The sequence below is a fragment of the Elephas maximus genome, chromosome 7 (genome assembly GCF_024166365.1).
Source record: "Elephas maximus indicus isolate mEleMax1 chromosome 7, mEleMax1 primary haplotype, whole genome shotgun sequence".
Taxonomy (NCBI): domain Eukaryota; kingdom Metazoa; phylum Chordata; class Mammalia; order Proboscidea; family Elephantidae; genus Elephas; species Elephas maximus.
This window is the reverse complement of record NC_064825.1, coordinates 44,383,348-44,406,385: the sequence shown is the minus strand read 5'-3', so window position 1 is coordinate 44,406,385 and position 23,038 is coordinate 44,383,348. Positions and strand designations below refer to the sequence as shown.

Genomic DNA, 23,038 nt, shown 5'->3' with positions numbered 1-23,038 from the left:
TGAAAACCCTATGGAGCACAGTTCTACTCTGACACACACGGGGTCACCAGGAGACAGAAGCAACAGCAACTTTTCTGGTTTAGCAAACATGTAAACGAGTTCCAGAATTGCTAACCCATACCACAGAGGGGATTTTAAAGTGGAAAAACTCCCTGCTTCTCCCTATAAAACATCATCACCACTTAGTTCAGTTATATGATTGATTACATTGGCATATGTAGACAAACCTGGGACCCCGGTTCCACTCACCACATTGTCTCTACGGTAAAATGTAGTAGTTTAAGTTTCAAATAATGAAATTACAAGTAAACCTTTAGAATTCAACTTATTTTTTTTAAAAAAAAGATTGTCTAAACTCGGCAATAAAGGTAAAATCCCACTAAAATAAATACTATTATGAAAGAATTCTCAAATTTCCTAGCCTCAATTATTCATTTACTTTGACTAAAAAAAAAAAACCAAACCTGTTGCTATTGAGTTGATCCCATCTCATAGTGACCCTCTGGTATTCTGACTAAAGCTTCTGGAAAAAATCCCTCAGAGTTCTACATTCATTTATGAATTCTATTACTTTTTTTGCTGTATGAGCTCAATGAGGGCAAACACCGTATCTTTCCAGTTCAGCACCACATCCTTACCATTTAACATATAATATGTTCTTAATATTTTGATTTGAGGATTATCCTCAAGCACTTGGCAAAAGAAATCCACCACATCTGAGATCTTCAATTTCTAATGCCTTTCTCTTTGGCATAGTAATCAGCAGTGGGATTTTCACAGACCATAAAACAACCAAATAAATACAAATCCCGTGTGTGCTCCAGGAGTGTGCAACTTTCTCCTTCTCCTCAGTGTTATTTCTGCTCACCCCATTTTCTTTTTCATTTCCTCATATCCTTTTATCCCTGACAGCTACTGCTGCTTCAGCTAAAATCCACTCTTACAAAGGCCCAGAGTCTGTTAAATAGGGAAAAGACAGTCTCTTTAACAAATGGGGCTGGCATAACTGGATATCCATCTGCAAAAAAATAAAACAAGACCCATACTTCACACCATGCACAAAAACCAACTCAAAATGGATCAAAGACCTAAATATAAAAACTAGAACAATAAAGATCATGGAAGAAAAAATAGGGACAATGTTAGGAGCCCTAACACATGGCACAAGCAGTATACAAAACATTACTAACAAAAACCAGAAGAGACACTAGATAACTGGGAGCTCCTAAAAATCAAACACCTATGTTAATCCAAAGACTTCACCAAAAAAGTAAAAAGATCACCTACAGACTGGGAAAAAGTTTTTGGCTATAACAATTCCGATCAGCGTCTGATCTCTAAAATCTACATGATGCTGCAAAAACTCAACTACAAAAATACAAATAACCCAATTAAAAAATGGGCAAAGCATATGAACAGGCACTTCACCAAAGGAGACATTCAGGTAGCTAACAGATATATGAGGAAATGCTCTCGATGATTAGCCATTAGACAAACAAAAATCAAAACTACAATGAGATACCATCTCACCCCAGCAAGGCTGGCATTAATTCAAAAAACACAAAATAATAAATGCTGGAGAAGGTTGTAGAGTGACTGGAACACTTATACACTGCTGGTGGGAATGTAAAACAGTACAACCACTTTGGAAATCAATTTGGTACTTCCTTAAAAAGCTACAAATAGAACTACCATATGATCCAGCAATTCCGCTCCTTGGAATATATCCTAGAGAAAAAAAAAGCCTTTACATAAACAGATATATGCACACCCATGTTCACTGCAGCACTGTTTATAATAGCAAAAAGATGGAAGCAACCAAGATGCCCATCAACAGATGAATGGATAAATAAATTGTGGTATATTCACATAATGGAATACTACGAAACAATTAAGAACAATGATGAATCCATGAAACATCTCACAACATGGCAGAATCTGGAAGGCATTATGTTGAGTGAAATTAGTCAGTTGCAAAAAGGACAAATATTGTATGAGACCACTATTATAAGAACTCAAGAAATGGTTTAAACAGAAGAAAATATTCTTTGATGGTTATGAGGGTGGGGAGAAAGGGAAAGAGGTAGTCACTAATCAGACAGTAGACAAGAACTATTTTAGGTGAAGGGAAAAACAACATACAGTACAGGAGAAGTCAGCACAACTGGACTAACCCAAAAGCAGAGAAGTTTTCTGAATACAACCAAACGCTTACAAGGCCAGAGTAGCAGGGGCAGGGGTCTGGGGACCATGGTTTCAGGGGACATCTAGGTCAACTGGCATAACAAAATGAATTAAGAAAATGTTCTGGATCCCACTTTGGCGAGTGGCACCTGGGATCTTAAACACTAGCAAGCAGCCATCTAAGATGCATCAATTGGTCTCAACCTACCTGGAGCAAGGGAGAATAAAGAACACCATAGACACAAGATATATATGAGCCCAAGATACAGAAAGGGCCACATAAACCAGAGACGATATCAGTCTGAGACTGGAAGAACTAGATGGTACCCAGTTACCACCAATGACTACCCTGACAGGGAACACAAAAGAGAATCCCTGATGGAGCAGGACAGCAGTGGGATGCAGACCTCAAATTCTTATAAAAACACCAGACTTAATGGTCTGACTGAGACTAGAGGGACCCTTGAGGTCATGGTCCCTGGACCCTCTGTTAGCCCCAGACTGGAACCATTCCCGAGCCAACTCTTCAGATAGGGATAGAACTGGACTATAAGACATGAAATGATACTGGTGAGAAGTGAGCTTCTTGCATCAAGTAGACACATGAGACTATGTGGCCACTTCCTGTCTGGAAGTGAGATAAGAAGGCAGAGCGGACAGGTGCTGGTTGAACGGACACGGGGAATACAGGGTGGAGAGGAGGAGTGTACCGTCTCATTGCGGGAGGCAAGCTAGGAGTACATAACAAGGTGTGTGTAAGTTCTTGTACGAGAGACTGACTTGATTTGTAAACTCCCACGTAAAGCACAATTAAAAAAAAATCCACTCTCACTTTAAAGAGACATTAGCAAATGATAGGATGAAAATACAACTGTTACTTTGTCCTTGATTTAGAGGGCAGAAAAGAAGACTCCTATCTCAAATATTCTCTTGGCTTTTCTCCACATAAAAATCTTGACCTAACTTTCGTAGCCCTGGTGATCATTCAAATGCTTAGAAGAATTTTCTCAGTGTAATTTCAATTTCTATTCTTCTCAGAGCTAAAGTCATTTTCTGGCTCTAAGTTATATCTTTTACTTGAACCCTGTGAAACTCCTGGGAGATGATAAACTTTGCTGATACGATCTAGTTTCCAGACATGATCTTAAAGAACAAGTAAGCTGGAATTAACTTTAACCCAGCATCTATGAGATGTCAGGAGCTGTAGTAGCAATTTACAGAAGTTGTTAAAAACAACCTTCAGAAGAAGTACGTGGTATTATTACAATTTTACAAATGAGACCATCAAGGTACAGAGAAAATAGCACCTAATAAGTGGTAGAGCCAGGATCTGAATCCAACTCTGTCTTCCTTCATGCTTTTCCCATCACACCATGCTGCTTTTTATGAAAAATGTGCTTTTCATGAAAATTCACCTCATATGATTTTTCCATAATCTCAAAAAGTTTCTGCTCCACACAATTCTACCCATGTGGAAGCATCTTACTTTCCATTTCTTTCTACTTAATAGCTGGAGGTTGCCTTTTAAGTCTAATCTATTGAAAAACAGAATTGTTACACAGAATTGGGCATAATAAGAATGTTTCTTCAATAGGTTCTTTAGAAAGCACTTACAAACGGCAAATAATAAACTACAAGGTATGAACTGGGTATCTTGATTTAGGTCACCTTTTTAGAACTTAATTCCTGGATATGAAAGCTCTATGTAAATCTGTTACTATAATTCTGAATACACCTGGTCTGTATTTTATCTTCTGAAAAAAGTTTTTTTTAAAACTACTCATTTTTAAAAAAAGTATTAAGCACTATTAGGTTACTTATTTGACTTAAATGTTTTTGCAGGATGACAGTAAGGCCTTCAGGTCTAATTTAGTTAAAGCTGGTACTAAGGAAATATAAAAAACAATGAAACACTGAAAAAATAAAAACTTAAAGAAAAAAATTAAAATATTTAAATAAATTCATTGATTTGTGAGAATAGATTAGGAGTACATTCTTAGCAAGTAGAGAATATATCGATACATAAGCCAGGTAGAATGAAAGCAAAATCCTGATTTTTGACCTTGCTTGAATTGGGTTATTAGTTGAGAAACAGAAATAAAGGTTATTTCATAGCACACCAAGCTCTGTAGCATTAAAAAAAAATTCAAATCATCATTAAATACAGAAGAGTTGGGCTGTTCCAGGCAACCACAGCATGCCTGTAATATGAATATCGTTCATTTAGGTCAGGTACATACTAGTTCCGGATGGTTTGGAAGGCCACATTTTTTGCATGGTTCATCATCATCTGCTGGGATAACCTCTTCACTTTCCTTTTCTTCTTCCTCTTCTGAAGCGGCGGATGATTTTTCAGTGTCAGACCTTTCGCTTTCATCATTGCTGGAATATTTCCACCTGCCACGTGTTCGAGAACCAGTCCATCGAACTTTACCTTTGGGTTTTACCTTGTATAAAATAAAAAAACGGGGATAATTTGATATAATTTTTTTTTAATTACAGAAGTATTACACATCTATTGTAGAATATTTAGTCAATGGACAAAGAAGAAAAGGAAAATTACTATAACCTCATCACTAAATATAACTAGTATTAAATTTTGGTATATATTTCCATTATTTTTTCTCTGTTTTTGATTGCTTAGATAATGGCATCACAGTGAACATTCTGTCTTATATTTTTCCTAGTCATAAAATATTCTCCTACCATCACTGCAAATGACTGTGTAATATGCCATCACCTAGCTATATTTATCTAATTCCCCCATTAGACATTTACGTAGTTGTTTCCCATTTTTTCACTTTCATAAACAAAATATCCTTGTAAATATAAAATTTTACATATACCTCTGTGGTTAGGATAAATTCCTCGAAGAGGATTCTGGGTCAAAGGTCATGTATATTTTAAAAGCTCTGCAACAGAGCATTGACTATATTCTCACATATTGTTATGCAAATTTTAAATTCTGTTAGAGGTTAACTTAAAAATTCTAAATGGGTCAGAACTGTATATAAAAATCCTGACAAACTTCAAAAATGTATTATTCAGCGAATAAGTTTACAAAGTTGTAAACTACTTTGTATTGCCTGCTTTCATAGTCTTTTAATTCATACTACATGTCATTTCTACAATTCCTCAGCAAAGTACAGAATGATTCTAACAACAGAATAAAGAGGAAGCTTTTTTGTTTTAAGTAAAGAATTAAAAATTCAGTATGTTAGGAAACAAAGGATTACTTACAATGAAGGATCATCTGATCATTTAAATAAATTAGAAACGAAAGTAGCACCTTTAATTATGACAAATTCCCATAGCCTAGCCAAAGACTTGTACAAGATATTGTTAAAATAAGAGTATCATAGAAAAGAGAATTTTGCCTTTTCTACTCAGTCTAATAAGTAAAATGGGGGGAAACAGGCATTCAAATACACTAGTAATGACAGGGTACGTTAATAAGGTCTCTTTGGAGGGCAATGTGGCAACAGCTATCAAAACTTAAAATATACATGCCCCTTGACCCAGCAATTCCAATTCTAGGAGTCTATTCTAAAGAAATACTCACTCATGTCCAAAAGGATCTTCAATGCAGCATTGCCTGTAATAGTGAAAAATTGGAAAACAACCTAAATGTCAATCAATAAGGGAATGGTTAAATAAACTGAGGCACATCCACACTATGGAATACTAAGTGGCCGTTAACAAGCAAAAAGTAGACTACACTTACTGACATGGAAAGACTTCAAGGACACATTCTTAAGTGGAAAAAAAAAAGTCATAGAAAAACAAACATCTTTGATCCTTTTTTTTTTTTTTTTAAATAAGTGGGTAAATGCTTCTGAACACAAAGATAAATTCATGGAAAAAGGATTGGAAAATATGTACCCCAAACTGTTAACAGTGGCTATGGAAGTTTTCATTTTTTTATGCTACAGCCTGGGTATTACTTGAACAGATTACAGAGAAAATGTTATCCCTATTTTGCCAAAAACAAACAAACAAACAAAAAAAACCCCAAATTTTTTTTGAAGTTTAAAAGATGACAAGATTTTACAGGCTGAAATTTGATACCTGGTGATAACTATTGAGAAAAAATAGCTTAGATATGGGAAGAAAGATACTGTAAATAAATTTAAGAAAAGTTATCTCTGAATGACTACATTTTAGCCAAAAGCAAGCAAAGACAGACAGAGCCAAATATTTCTAATTAAAAATTAAAACTCAAGAGTAGGAGTTTTACCTTGCTTACTTTAGAATTTGTATCCTTCTCTGTTTTTTTTGAATTTTCTTTTTTGTCTGCTTTTTGCAAAGCTGCTGACTCTTCTTCTGCTTCATCTTCTCCTTCCCCTCGTTTTTTATCAGCTTTCTGATCTCTAATCTCAGCCACTTTCGCTGTGGGTCTAGATATTCTTGGAGACCTCCTTAAAGTACGACCCACATTTGTTTTCTCTTCTTCCTTTTCCGTCTTCTCTTGCTTGGTTTCTGGTTCTAGAATTTTTGAGGGAGAATCTGGCTTCTTCTTCCGACTGGATATCCTAATAGTTAATTTGATGCCCTCTTTCTGCCTTTCAGAGGTTATCTCTCTATTTTCTGAGGCAGTGGTTTCTTCTTCAGAAATCAATTTATACTTAAATTTACTTTTTTGCATAGAACCCTTTGTTTCAGAAGAATCCTCTATGACAGAGGCCTGGGCATTGTTTAGATTATCCATTTCTACCTTTAATGACTCAGAATCCTCTTTTAGAATTTTCGAGTTTCCTGCTTCCAGAGACTGACCTTCAACAGAACTTGTGCTCTGACACTCTACCACTTCTTTTTCTGAGGCTAATTTGTCACAGAGACCAGTCATATTGGATGGTGAAGTTTCAGCTGCCTCAGGAGAGCCTGGCTTTTCTGACTCTTTTTCAGTACTCCTTGGAACTTCTTCTGGTATTGGACTCAATCTTTGTGTGTCCTTATCAAGAAAAGTCTTTTTGGACTTCTCTAACTTTTCAAGACATTCTAGGCGTGGTGGGCGCTTATCTTTCTTACTTTTCAGAGACTTCTCTTCAACCTTCATGGTACAGGATTCAGCAGTAGATAAAATACTTTTTAGAGAGAGATCCTTTGCCATCTCAGAAGTCTTAAGAGAGGTTTCCATTTCTGGTGAACCAGGCTGCCCTTTCTGACTCTGGGTCTCTGAAACTGAGATTGAATTATCTGTATCTTTCCCTATAAGGACCACTTCCTTCTCAAGCTCACCTATTTTCGTACTTGTTATAACAGAATTTAAGGACTCTGCTCCATTTCCCTCTACAATGACATTTTTGTCCTTAGAGGGGCTACAGCTATCTTCCTTTGCATCATACAATTTTGTTTCTATTTGATCTGTCTTAAATTTTGGAGTTACCTTTTCATCACCAACTTCTCCATTTACCAGTTGTTTCCCTTCAAGGCCCAAAGTAGTAATCGTAGAGATTCTTTTACAAGTTTCTTCCTCTTGTTTTATTTCATCTTTCAAAAACTCTTTTGTTGGAGTAACTGATTTACACAAAGGTCCTTTGACTGGACTGTCAAAATCATCACTCAGTTTAATTTCTCGCTTTTTCAGTGGTATCTTTGCCTGCTGGTCATTTTTAAGTTTCTCGGTTTCTTCAGTAGATTTCTCAGTAATTTCTTGAGAAGATTTAACATTGCCACCAAACTCCAGTCTCTCAGGCTCCTGTGCCACTAGTTTCTCCATACTACTTTTAATATCTTTAGAGTCTACTCTACATTCTTTCACCTCAACTTTAGTAGGTTTGACATTTTCCTTGAAGGAATCGCTTTCTTCTTTGATGATCTTTTTGTCCTCACTTTCTGGCAAAAGTTTTTCTAGCTTCACTATGACTGGCAGTTTCACAAGCTCCTTTTCATCATCTTTTTCTATTTTCACAGTAGTTTCTTCTAGAACATTGGGTGTAGAAAGGTTTTCTGAATCAACTGGCTGCTCATCAACCTTCATCTTTTCATTTTCTTTCTGTTTCTCTAAAAATCAGAAAAAGTTTAATTACATAAACAGAAGCTTTCAAGGTTATGAAATACAAAAGGCTTAATATAATGTTGTTGGGTGTTGTCGAGTTGATTCCGACTTACAGCTACCCCATGTAACAGAGTAGAATTGCCCCATAGGGTTTTCTTCATTGTAATCTTTATGGAAGCAGATCACCAGGTCTTTCTCCTATGGAGTCGCCGCATGGGTTCGATCTGCCAACTTTTTGGTTAGCACCTAAATGCTTAACTCTTGTGCCACCAGGGCTGCTTGTTAATATATGTTAACATTTGAAGTTTCTCTTTTAAGAGAGGTGGCTTTTGTTATTAGACAAGTTATGAAATTTGACAAGAAAATTTAAAAACTCTGAAGCACACCTTCCAGATACTAGAAAACTATTCTTTAGAAAGACTTTCTGCATTATATTTTTACCATCAGTATTCTCTATGGCATGCAAATATTTACAGAGCTCCAATAATTTATTCCAGCTCAAATGATACACAAAAATACGAAACTGAGAATACTATGCAAGGCACTTCCACATTTGTTTTATAAACTGACAACTGTTCTTTACAAGTCATTGAGCACTTCATTTCATTGAGGTAACGTGCATGTCACTGAGAAATTATTTGTTTTGTACTGGATTCAGATTATAAAAAATAACACATATTCTCTACAAAAAATGAAAGACAGAAAAAGAAAGGATACGGCACAATCCGACTACCCAGAGGTAACCCCTATTAATATTTTTGGTTACTTCTTTCTAATCTTATGTATTTTTTACAAAGTGGGGATCATGCTGGCATTTTTTTTTCATCAAAACATTAGCACTTTATGATACTACATACCTTTTGTAAAAATTGAACTTAAGGATTATATAACATTCCTCAATGTGGTTATACTACAACTTACTTTATCAAATGCCATTACTGAACATTTCAGAAGTTAGTATTTTTACAAGGAAACTTTTTAGGTTTATCTGTCAATTCCTCTTTTTACCAATTTAGCTCTATATTTTCAACTTTTATGGTGTACCTAATAGTGCAGATTTAAATATAACAAAAGCCATATTCAGTAAATTGTATAATTTCTGAATGGGATTAGAGATTGCATAGATGCTGTAAATTTACACTCATAGACTTGAGCACAGTGTTTTTAGAATTCATTACCTATATTTCCACCCCCTCAACCTACCTTTGCAATACTGAAAGACCTCAATTTTAAACAAAATTTTACCAAGACAAAAAATATTTTTTTTTTAATTTTGAACGGTTTCTCATGAAGGTGATAAACCAGACAGAGTTACAATATATATTTCATGAGAATAAAAATGAAAGGGATAAAAGTGAGGATATTGAGAACTCAATACTTCTAAAAAGTGAGTATTTTTATTATAAAGCACCAACCATTTCTTTTAGGTTCCAGTCATGCTGCAAACAAGAATTTGTAATAGTTGAAAATAAAAAATTCATACCCATCCAGAGCCTTAGAGTATCAGTATTACTCTTCCTTCTTTACACTGTGAGTGATTTGATATATACGTATATTGCTAAGAAAATTAAAGAAATGACAGTGATTATCTCATATGTATATCCTCCCTGTCCCAAGGATAAAATAGGTCTAGTAAATTCCCATTCACTGAGATTGGTTAGGGTATCAGGAAATCTGATTAAATGAATGTCCTAAGTAACAGTTAAAATACACAGATTACCATCTTTAAAAATAACCCCAACCTAATAGTAAGAGTTTACTGAACACAATTTATTATTTACGTTTATGGTTCAGAAAGCATCTCAGGGTCTCACTGTGGCCAAGGTAAAATGACAATATGTTTTTCTTTGGGGATAGGGAATGAGGAGGATATCTACGGTTATTTGAATTGATTGTGACTTGACTAACAACATTGCATAATAAAATGACCAACAACATTAGGTTCAAGACTCCCAGATTAATTCTAATTCACATACTGGTGTGTCTGTGAGTATGTGACAAACCCTCTGTTCCTCATTTCTTCATCTATAAAACAAAGGAATTGAACTAAGTGACCTCAACTATCATTCTTTGTTGACAGTACATTTTTCTGATTCCAAAAATATTAAATTTTTGGTATTCTTGTCACTGGCTCAGATTTCTTAAAAGAAAAACATGACAGCAATTATTACTCTCCTTCCCCTAGATTATATAGATATGTCTCTATAGAGAACAAAAGAACCAGGACAGAAAACAAACCCTTAAGCACGCTCATAATTGGTCAAAAGGTTATTCAGTTATATGAGCATTTTCCCAAGGTTTATGAGAAGGAAATTTTAAGAGAGGATGCAATTGAGTTTAAGAGGCATGAAATTTGAAGTTATAAAATTTGAAAAATCACACTGTAGCAGCAACATTTCTTGATGAACTTAAGGTAATTTATGGGAAGTTATCTACTATAATTTTTTTTAAAGCTGATTCATTCATTTACTCAATATTTATTGATCACCTACTATGTTCTTTCCCAACCACCCCAATCAGAATCGCTGTGTAATGAAACATTATTCAACATTCCATATATGTTCACAAAATGAAGAAAATTGCTAACTGCCTACCCAGTATCTATTCTCCTCTCCTTTCTTACTAACAGAACTCTGATTTTGTTCAGGAAGGCACTAACCTCCCCAGACATCTTATAGCTATGGGTCATGTGATTCAGTTTTGGCCAATAAGATGCATGGAGAAGTCTACTGGGTGAGGTGTACAGGATTTAGCAGACCCATGCTTTATGCCCTTTCCCTTAATTTCTACCAAGAATCTGCACACATTACACCTGCAGAGGGAGAAACCAAAGCCTAATGCTAAGGCTGGCAGAATAGGAAGGGTACTTAATGGCTTCATGGAGCTGCTGTACCAGACCTGAACTACTTACCACTTGACTTTTTTTTATTACAAGAAAACAAACCAAAAAAACACCCTATTTAAATAAACACACAACCAAATGCAATTCTCTCTGATTTTCCTTTCGCTTCTGTTGCCTTCTACTTCTCCTTTCCCACACTAATCAAAATTTTTTCATACAGTCAATATGTCTTGGTCTTGCCTTATGTTGGGTGATGTATGAGGTTTTAATTTTTTTTACAGTTCTCCTAAGACTTGAGAAACTCAAAAATAGCATGACAGTTTCAGACCCTGGTTCAAATCCTACATACCTATGGTGAGAGTGTAAATTAATACAAATATTTTAAAGAGCAATTTAGAAATATTTGCTCTAAATCCTGAAGAAACACATTGTCTAAATCAGCAAATCTACTGCTGGAGAATATCTTACATATAAGTATACAGAGACATGTACATGAATATTTGTTGCAAGACTGCTGTAAAAGTAAAAAAGTGGATATAGCCTAAATATCCCTCCAATAGGGGAATGGATAAATAACCACTATACAGCCATCAATATGAAACAAACTTACATGAATCGATACGGATAAATCTCAAAAACAGAATGATGAGTAAAAAAAGTAAGTTGCAAAAGGACAGGTACAGTATGATACCATTTGTAGAAAAGTTATAAAACAAAATAATACTATACATTTGTGGTTACATATACATGTGGAAAACCCAAAAACATGTGCATGGGAATGATTTTGAGATTGTGGAAATAGAGGGACAAGTATTAACTGTTCCTATAATTTTTTATTTTTTAAACTGAAAGCAAAACTTGGAAAACCAATGACAACTGCTAAATTAGCACCCAAGTGTCTGTTATACTCTTTTCTGTTTATTTCAACAATTTCATTAAAAACTAAGCTGATGAATCAGATAAACCTTTATGCTCTCATGGCACTTCCACACTGACCAGCTTTGAGACCTTGGGAAAATTTCCTTGACTTTTTTGAGTCTCTTTAGACACTAAATTCTCTAAAGTGGAAATAAAAGCACTGATCTCAAGGAGTTGTCATGAAGATTTAAAAAACAAAGCTTGTAAAGAACTTAACACAGTATTGGGAATTATTATTATTGTTATCACTCATTATCTGGCCCTCTCTTCTTAGCACAAACTTTAGCTGCATCAAAAATTCAGTGTTTCCCGATCCGTCTATATGCTGCCTACAAGAGACACACCTTAGACTTAGAGACACAAACAAACTAAAACTCAAAGGATGGAAAAAATATATCAAGCAAACAATAAGCAAAAAAGAGCAGGAGTAGCAATATTAATTTCTGATAAAATAGACTTTAAAATTAAATCCACCACAAAGGATAAAGATGGATGCTACATAATGATAAAAGGAACAATAGACCAGGAAGATATAACCATATTAAATATTTATGTACCCAGTGACAGGGCTGCAAGATACATAAAACAAACTTTAACAGAACTGAAAAGTGAGATAGACACCTCCACAATTATAGTAGGAGACTTCAACACACCACTTTCGGAGAAGGACAGGATATCCAGTAAGAAGCTCAATAGAGACACGGAAGACCTAATTGCTACAATCAACCAACTTGACCTCATTGACTTATACAGAACCTTCCACCCAACTGCTGCAAAGTATACTTTTTTTTCTAGCACACATGGAACATTCTCTAGAATAGACCACATATTAGGTCATAAAACAAACCTTTGCAGAGTCCAAAACATCGAAATATTACAAAGCATCTTCTCAGACCACAAGGCCATAAAAGTGGAAATCAATAACAGAAAAATTAGGGAAAAGAAATCAAATACTTGGAAACTGAACAATACCCTCCTGAAAAAAGATTGGGTTATAGAATACATTAAGGAGGGAATAAAGAACTTCATAGAATGCAACAAGAATGAAAACACTTCCTATCAAAACCTCTGGGACACAGCAAAAGCAGTGCTCAGAGGTCAATTTATATCGATAAATGCATACATACAAAAAGAAGAAAGAGCCAAAATCAGAGAACTGTCCCTACAACTTGAACAAATAGAAAGTGAGCAACAAAAGAATCCATCAGGCACCAGAAGAAAACAAATAATAAAAATTAGACGTGAACTAAATGAATTAGAGAACAGAAAAACAATTGAAAGAATTAACAAAGCTGGTTCTTTGAAAAAATTAATAAAATTGATAAACCACTGGCCAGACTGACTACAGAAATACAGGAAAGGAAACAAATAACCCGAATAAGAAACGAGATAGGCCACATCACAACAGACCCAACTGAAATTAAAAGAATCATATCAGATTATTACGAAAAATTGTACTCTTAACAAACTTGCAAACCTAAAAGAAATGGATGAACGCCTAGAAAAACACTACCTACCTAAACTAACACAATCAGAAGTAGAACAACTAAATAGACCCATAAGAAACAAAGAGATAGAAACGGTAATCAAAAAACTCCCAACAAAAAAAAGCCCTGGCCCGGACGGCTTTACTGCAGAGTTTTACCAAACTTTCAGAGAAGAGTTAACACCACTACTACTAAAGGTATTTTAAAGCATAGAAAATGACAGAATACTGCCTAACTCATTCTATGAAGCCACCATACCCCTGATACCAAAACCAGGTAAAGACATCACAAAAAAAGAAAATTACAGACCTATATCCCTCATGAACATAGATGCAAAAATCCTCAACACAATTCTAGCCAACAGAATTCAACAACATATCCAAAAAATAATCCACCACGACCAAGTGGGATTTAAACCAGGGATGCAAGGCTGGTTTAATATTAGAAAATCCAATAATGTAATCCACCATATAAATAAAAGACAAAAACTACATGATCTTATCAATTGATGCAGAAAAGGCATTTGACAAAGTCCAACACCCATTTATGATAAAAACTCTAACCAAAATAGGAATTGAAGGAAAATTCCTCAACATAATAAAGGGCATCTATACAAAGCCAACAGCCAACATCACTCTAAATGGAGAGAGCCTGAAAGCATTTCCCTTGAGAACGGGAACCAGACAAGGACGCCCTTTATCACCGCTCTTATTCAACATTGTGCTAGAGGTCCTACCCAGAGCAATTAGGCTAGACAAAGAAATAAAGGGCATCCGGATTGGCAAGGAGGAAGTAAAATTATCTCTATTTGCAGATGACATGATCTTACACACAGAAAACCCTAAGGAATCCTCCAGAAAACTACTGAAACTAATAGAAGAGTTTGGCAGAGTCTCAGGTTAGAAGATAAACATACAAAAATCACTTGGATTCCTCTACATCAACAAAAAGAACATTGAAGAGGAAATAACCAAATCAATACCATTCACAGTAGCCCCCAAGAAGATAAAATACATAGGAATAAATCTTACCAAAGATGTAAAAGACCTATATAAAGAAAACTACAAAGTACTACTACAAGAAACTAAAAAGGACCTACTTAAGTGGAAAAACATACCTTGCTCATGGATAGGAAGACTTAACATAGTAAAAATGTCTATTCTACTAAAAGCCATCTATACATACAATGCACTTCCGATCCAAATTCCAATGACATTTTTTAATGTGATGGAGAAACAAATCACCAACTTCATATGGAAGGGGAAGAAGCCTCGGATAAGTAAAGCCTTACTGAAAAAGAAGAAGAAAGTGGGAGGCCTCACTCTACCTGATTTTAGAACTTACTATATAGCTTCAGAAGTCAAAACAGCCTGGTACTGGTACAACAACAGGCACATAGACCAATGGAACAGAATTGAGAACCCAGATATAAATCCATCCACATATGAGCAGCTGATATTTGACAAAGGCCCAGTGTCAGTTAATTGGGGAAAAGAAAGTCTTTTTAACAAATGGTGCTGGCATAACTGGATATCCATTTGCAAAAAAATGAAACAGGACCCATACCTCACACCATGTACAAAAACTAACTCCAAGTGGATCAAAGACCTAAATATAAAGACTAAAACAATAAAGACCATGGAAGAAAAAATAGGGACAACGTTAGGAGCCCTAATACAAGGCATAAACAGAATACAAAACATTACCAAAAATGATGAAGAGAAACCAGATAACTGGGAGCTCCTAAAAATGAAACACCTATGCTCATCTAAAGACTTCACCAAAAGAGTAAAAAGACCACCTACAGACTGGGAAAGAATTTTCAGCTATGACATCTCCGACCAGCGCCTGATCTCTAAAATCTATATGATTCTGTTAAAACTCAACCACAAAAAGACAAACAACCCGATCAAGAAGTGGGCAAAGGATATGAACAGACACTTCACTATAGAAGATATTCAGGCAGCTAACAGATACATGAGAAAATGCTCTCGATCATTAGCCATTAGAGAAATGCAGATTAAAACTACGATGAGATTCCATCTCACTCCAACAAGGCTGGCATTAATCCAAAAAACACAAAATAATAAATGCTGGAGAGGCTGCGGAGAGATTGGAACTCTTAGACACTGCTGGTGGGAAAGTAAAATGGTAGAACCACTTCGGAAATCTATCTGGCATTTTCTTAAAAAGTTAGAAATAGAACTACCATACAACCCAGAAATCCCACTCCTCGGAATATACCCTAGAGAAATAAGAGCCTTTACACAAACAGATATGTGCACACCATGTTTATTGCAGCTCTGTTTACAATAGCAAAAAGCTGGAAGCAACCAAGGTGTCCATTCAACGGATGAATGGGTAAATAAATTGTGGTATATTCACACAATGGGATACTACGTATCGATAAAGAACAGTGACGAATCTGTGAAACATTTCATAACATGGAGGAACCTGGAAGGCATTATGCTGAGCGAAACTAGTCAGTGGCAAAAGGACAAATATTGTATAAGACCACTATTATAAGATCTTGAGAAATAGTATAAACTAAGAAGAACACATACTTTTGTGGTTACGAGGCGGGGAGGGAAGGAGGGTGGGAGAGGGTTATTTACTGATTAGTTAGTAGATAAGAACTACTTTAGGTGAAGGGAAGGACAATACTCAATACACGGAAGGTCAGCTCAATTGGACTGGACCAAAAGCAAAGAAGTTTCCGGGACAAACTGAATGCTTCAAAGGTCAGCGGAGCAAGGGCGGGGGTTTGGGGACTATGGCTTAAGGGGACTTCTAAGTCAATTGGCAAAATAATTCTACTATGAAAACACTCTGCATCCCACTTTGAAATGTGGCGTCTGGGGTCTTAAATGCTAACAAGCGGCCATCTAAGATGCATCAATTGGTCTCAACCCACCTGGAGCAAAGGAGAATAAAGAACACCAAGGTGACATGACAACTAAGAGCCCAAGAGACAGAAAGGGCCACATGAACCAGAGACTTACATCATCCTGAGACCAGAAGAACTAGTTGGTGCCCAGCCACAATCGATAACTGCCCTGATAGGGAGCACAATGGAGAACCCCTGAGGGAGCAGGAGATCAGTGGGATGCAGACCCCAAATTCTCATAAAAAGACCAGACTTAATGGTCTGACTGAGACTAGAGGAATCCCCGTGGTCATGGTCCCCAAACCTTCTGTTGGCCCAGGACAGGAACCATTCCCGAAGACAACTCATCAGACATGGAATGCCCTGGACAATGGGTAGGAGAGAGATGCTAATGAAGAGTGAGCTACTTGTATCAGGTGGACACTTGAGACTGTGTTGGCATCTCCTGTCTGGAGGGGAGATGGGAGGGTAGAGAGGGTTAGAAACTGGCAAAATTGTCACGAAAGGAGAGACTGGAAAGGCTGACACATTAGGGGGAGAGTAAGTGGGAGTATGGAGTAAGGTGTATATAAGCTTATTGATTTGTAAACATTCACTTAAAGCTCAATAAAAATTATTAAAAAAAAAAAATCAGTGTTTCCCAAATCCGTCATCATTCAAAAAAAAAAATCCAAACTCTGTCAGCAACGTAGAAAGCTAATTTTACTCTTCTCTACCTCTCGGCTCCTCCGTTGCCTACTTAAAATATTGGCAACTATTTCCTAGGGTCTTCAGCATAGTGGCACATTTATTATTATTATTATTATTATTATTATTATTATTATTATTATCACTATTGGTAAATAACTTCAAGCTGAGTGCAAATGTCACTCCATTTTATAGTTCTATCTGGTTTTTTCCCAAAAAAGAATTAACTAATCTTCCTGTATTTGCATATTGCTTTAAATGAACTTCTGTTATAACACTTACTACCCAGAATTACAATGATTTATTTATAAATCTATCTGTCCTAACAGTCTTATGACTTTCTCCTCTGGGGCAGAATGAAGCACACTCAAAAATCTGTTGACTAAACTGAAATGGCACGAACTCTAAATGTTGATAAAGAACATCAATACATTTACAGATGTAGCTTTTATCAAGGTTTTTATGCAGACTGCAAAACAATACTTGATTAAAAATTCTTTAAAGTTTATCTGAACTATTTTTTTTATTTACAAAGTGAGATCTGGGCACAGACACGACACATTTAATGTACGCTTAAGTATACCTCGTAGAAGGATTAATAAATACATTTATTTAAGAAACCATTTACAATATAAGAAAAAACTAAAGATTACAAAAGAAAGTGGGCAAAGGATATGAAACACAATAGGAACAGAGAAGATGAAAATGTTCAAACTTCACTAGTAGTCAAAAAAAATTAAAGTTCAAAAAAGGAAATTTTTAGTCAAACTAGCAAAGTTTTTATCTAGTGATAATGTTCAAAGCTTTTAAGAGTATGGTGAAAGGAATACGCTCATACACTGGCAGTGGTAGAATAAATTAGTACAACCATTCAATAACAAATACTCTGTGCTTGCTTTATACCTGGAACTTTCTTTTTTAAAGAATTTTTAAAGACATGAGAAAATTCTCATGGTAAAATGGAAATTTCAAAAATGTAGGATATAAAACTAAATTTATTATATAATCTCAATTCTAATAAATAAACTGATTTTCATTTCCCTAGTAACCTGAGCATATTTTCATATTTTATTAATCAATACTATCGTAACTGAGAGGAGCCCTGGTGGCGCAGCAGTTAAAGCACGCAGCTGCTAACCGAAACATCAGTTGTTCAAATCCACCAATCACTCTGTGGGCAAAAGTTCTACTCTGTCCTTAGGGTCACTATGAGTCAGAATCGAGTCGACGGCAGCGGGTTTGGTTTTTGGCGATCATAACTGATTATGCTGTGAAAACTGTTCATGCTTCTGCCATTGAAAGCTTTTTCTGGATGGCACCTGTGTCTTTCGGATATGCCCCCACCCTTTTTTGTGTATGTCTTTATTTTCTGGCGTTACAGGATGTTCCAGATTTATCTTGTACAGTTGTCCCTCAGTATCTGTGGGGGATTGGTTCCAGGACCTCTTGCGGATCCCTAAATCCACAAATGCTCAAGTCCCTTATATAAAATGGCATAGTATCTGCATATAATCTACACACATCCACCCGTATACTTTAAATCATCTCTAGATTACTTATAATACCTGATATAACGTAAATGCTATATAAATAGTTGTTATACTGCATTGTGGAGAGACAGCACTTTACGCTCCCTCTTAGCCTTTGGGGGACCGCTTTGACCACTTAATTTCTTTTTAGAAGGCATTTTTTCACAGAAACAAAGGATGCACAACACAAGTAGCTCAAACACCGTGTGCTAGAGAGACCGAGGATATGTGAAATGATCAGAGGCTACAGCAGGGTATGCCTACACATCCTTTCATGCAAGTGGATTTCAGCATAGTGCTCGGTGTGTAGCAAATTCAAATTTTTCTTTTTGGAACTTTCTTTTTTCCCTCAAATACTTTCAATCCACGGTTGGTTGAATCTGCTGATGCAAAACCAGTGTATACATAGGGTCAACTGTATTTTTCCTCTTCCAGTCTTGAAATCAATCTCTTCTCTAAAGAGTCCTGATTCCTTTTATTAGAGAATGATATTAAGAAACCAAAATCTGGAGGCTAAGCATATTCATTCCTACTTGGGGTGTCACTGTTCTTAGGTCCCTCTCATGAACAGAGTTAAAATATATATATGTATGTATACTAATCCACGCATACAAACACATATATATTTATTTTTACATCACTTACCAGTAATATTTAGCCATTCATTTTGGTTGGCTGAAGCTCATTCACTAGAAGATTCCTATAAAAGGACTACCATATTTTTATGCAAATAACACATGCCTTCTGTTCGTTTGCCAACTGCGCCCTCCCCCCTTATTTTCATAAGTGTCACTATGTCAATTTTTTTTACGTGCTGTGGTAAAAAAAATTAGCATAGTACGCTTACAAAAATACCTCACGGGGTAAGGGCACAGTTGGCAAACGCACGTAGAAGGTGTGTGTTATTTGTGTAAAAGTACGGTAACACAAAAATATATCTTATAGGTGGCTAACAGCTTACCTGCAGTCTTTATATCTGAAAATCAGTTTGCCTGGACATAAAATCCCTGGCTCATATCTCTTTTCCTTGAGAATCTCAAATACATTATGACATTTTCTTTTGGCATGAAGCACTACTGCCAAAAAGTAACGGCAATCTGATTTTCTTACCCCTTAGAAGTCACTTGCTCCTTTTGCCTGGGTGGTCAAGTATGTCTTTCTTTAAAGTCAAATAATTTTACTAGAATATATCTTGATGTTAATTGTTCTAGGTTCATTTTTCAAGAAATGCAGTGTCTTTTCCATATAAAGCTTCAAAAAAAAATTTTTTTTTCAGGTAAGTTTTGTTAAATACAGTCTTTGTTACTTATTTTGTTCCCTTGCTTTTTCTTTTTCCCTCTTCATGGACTCCTACGTGTTCAATCTTCTTTGCCTATTTTTAATATCTGTAAATTTTATCTCACATTCTTAATTTTTTTTTGTTTAAAAAAAATATTCTCCTTTTCACTTTTTTTTTTTCTTAAAGGCATTAATTTTTCTGTTCATTCACAAGATGTTTCTTTTAAATTTATTTAAAAAAATTTTTAAACTCTGAGTTCTACCTGGGCATTACTTTCCAACAAGCCTTCAGTCCCTGTAGCAATGTTATTCTACCTCTTATTCTCTTTCACTCTTACAATCCTAGGGGAACTGACTTTGATCCTTTAGTTACTCGTTTTTATTTACAAATAGACTTTTAGAAAGGAGGTTTGTTAATGACAGTTTTCCTAATTTGACAGCTCCAGAGCTCCCCTGTTACTTTCGTCAAGTATTAAAATTAGAACAGTTTACTGAGATTATCTAGCTCTATTCCCTCTTCCATACTTTCATCTGAACCAGAGCTTTGTCTAGGAAGGGAGCTCTGGCTGTTGAGTTTTGAGAATTCATAACGCCCAGAGCACTCTAACTCCTTTAAAGACCTTTGTTGTAAATGTTGTTCATGGGTTTTGTTTTTACCATCAATACGTTCTTTTTATGGGGAAATTTGTAAAGATTAAAAATCCTTGTTGATGCCACTTTTCAGAATTAATGAATGATAACTTACATTTTCTCCTTCTGATTCAAGCCACAACAAACTTAGCCAGAGCACATAACTTCAACACAGTCTCTCTACATGAAAAATTTCTTCCAGATTTTTCTTCTTTTTAAGCCTTGTGGTATGCTTTAAGCTAAGGCTCTTGGTTTGCAGCAAATTCAAGATTAAATAAGTTTATAAACTTTGCAAACTGACCCTCTTTTTCTCTATGAAAAAGAATTTCACTATTCAATATGTAGACAGTATTGTCAAAATGGATGGAAGCAACTTTAGTTAGTTAGTTTTATGCTTCCAACAAGTCTTCACATAAGACTTTCACATAAGAAACTATGGTCTGTGTCCTATTGCTCATGGCATAAAAACCAAAAGAAACACGAGCTTCAATGTATTTTGTCTTTTATCTCTTCTACCTACATCAAGATAAATGTAAATAAGGACAGATGATGATGATAAGACTAGATTTTCTTTTGTTCTTACAGAAGAAAACTATGTTAGATATCATAACTAGGTGACAATAACACCTGCATTTATCTGGTCTCCCTATGCTTGTTTCAAGTAAAACAATATTTAACACGATAATAAAAATAGTAGATTATTTTATGCCCAGTACAAGGATTTTCTGAAGCCTATCCATAAACTGCTAGCTTAACCCCCCTGTACGACATAAAAATATTTCTTTATAGCTGTAACTATTAGCACTCACCTCCCTACAGAAGGGGTCACAAACTCTAATGACTAGACAGGCTAAGCAGATAACAAATGAAGTGGGCAGAGCACAGGAAAAGACGAAAAGTCAAAAACATAATTAAATCTTCTTTGGACTATACAACCATGTACAATCTAGAGATTATATTTTCAATTGGGAAAAAAAAGCCTACTTAGTTTTTCTATTTTATTTAACAATTCATTATTTCTTTGATTTGGAATCAGAAGCTTCATTTTTTTAAATCTTCATGAGGACAGTATTGGATCTTGTACTTAGTACTATTATACGCGATACAGAATTCTGAGTCATTTAATGAGTAACGTTTACTACATACAGTTTATAAGAGAAAAACAGCTGTTCATGAGTGCAGGTATTTCCAAACACTGACGGAATTCTGAAGGATGGATTTTTACAGATGGCAACTACTCTCAGGAAATTCACACCATTTTTTTAACTGAATGCTGTCATTATTTAGTTTTCAGAATATATTAAATTTCAGTTTAGTAATTTATCATGTGGCTCTTCATCTTACAACATTAATAAAAGAAAAGGAATGAAACAGTATTAGCTTTTCTTCATAAATCTGAAGTCAGAGAACCTCTTCCAGAATTCACGCCATCATGTTCATTTCTGGATATCAAATGCATATAGAAAAATGGGTCAGATTATTCCTTGTCTAATAATTTTCCTAAAGAATCAATGTCATGAAGAATGAGTAAGTCAATTCATAAAACTGCAATATCTGAAATGCTTCAATGTGCTGTACTGCCAACCTAACTGACTGAGTCTTTGAGACAATTTTATTTGATAAATTAAGTATTTTTTTCCAAAATGACATGAACAACTTATTTCCACCCCCCCCCCCCAAAGGTTTCCTAACATCACACCATCACTGAGCCAACTGGGAGCAATTCTGACCTTTGGTTAACTGTCAAGCTCTGCTCCCTTTGTAACCTTGTAAAAACTGGAATATAAATTAGGTTACTAGGCAACAAAACTTTTGATAAAAATGAGCTCTGATTGATAAACTGCATCTGGCCTAGGAAAAACAATAAAAAAATGATGGGGTGTGCTTGCTTCAGCAGCATATATACTAAAATACATGATGGGGGCACCCTATTTGGGACTCTCCTGAAGGCAGTGACTCTTACATTTGGGTATGAGGACCCTGGAAGCTATGCTCATAGAACTGTTATAAGAAATAATGGCTTAAGTGGAACATAAGACTTTTAAGACAAAGCGGTTCCTGCACCTACCCCCAATGCGAAACCCGTCTACTTGCTCCTAAAGTTGTCACCTGGGGAGAAGATAGCTCCTGGATGGCCATATGAACTGCTAGATGGACTGCTACAAGGATTACTACTAAAAACAGAAATACTAGATACCGCTCTCGCTGGCGATCTATACCTCATCCTACGTTGACCTTAGTAAAGTGACGCCAAATGTGGTCTATAGTAGATTTGTGAATCTGAACGTTTAGTTGGACCTAAGATGAATCCAGATGGGGACTGCCGATCATGAAACCTTACAGTACACTTGACTACTGTATTATATAGCTCATTCATTAGGCAAAATGTTGACCCAACTATGGATCAAGTTTTGAGAGCTTATCTAGTTCACAAGACTAATTACCATACCATGGGTGTGACATATTCCACTTTTGACTTTTTTTACACAAACAGTAAATTCCTAGATAATGAGCAGTGAAGTGATTTAAGTTCTGTCTTTACAAACGGTTATCATCTTGAATTTAAGGTTTTTATCAGATGTTATATTAAAAATGGCC

General features: G+C 35.6%; 1 protein-coding gene across 3 annotated transcripts in view; it reads right to left on the bottom strand.

Annotated features, from left to right (window-relative positions):
* RSF1 (remodeling and spacing factor 1) overlaps nucleotides 1-23,038 on the bottom strand; it is a 180,348-nt gene that overhangs the window by 43,990 nt on the left and 113,320 nt on the right. For 2 of the 3 annotated variants that reach the window (XM_049889723.1, XM_049889724.1), the window contains exons 6-7: nucleotides 6,422-8,187; nucleotides 4,425-4,631 (exon numbers count right to left, since the gene is read on the bottom strand). In XM_049889723.1, coding sequence (XP_049745680.1) covers nucleotides 4,425-4,631; nucleotides 6,422-8,187 — 1,973 coding nt within the window. The remainder of the gene's footprint in view (nucleotides 1-4,424; nucleotides 4,632-6,421; nucleotides 8,188-23,038) is intronic. The other variant, XM_049889725.1, reaches the window with a different exon arrangement.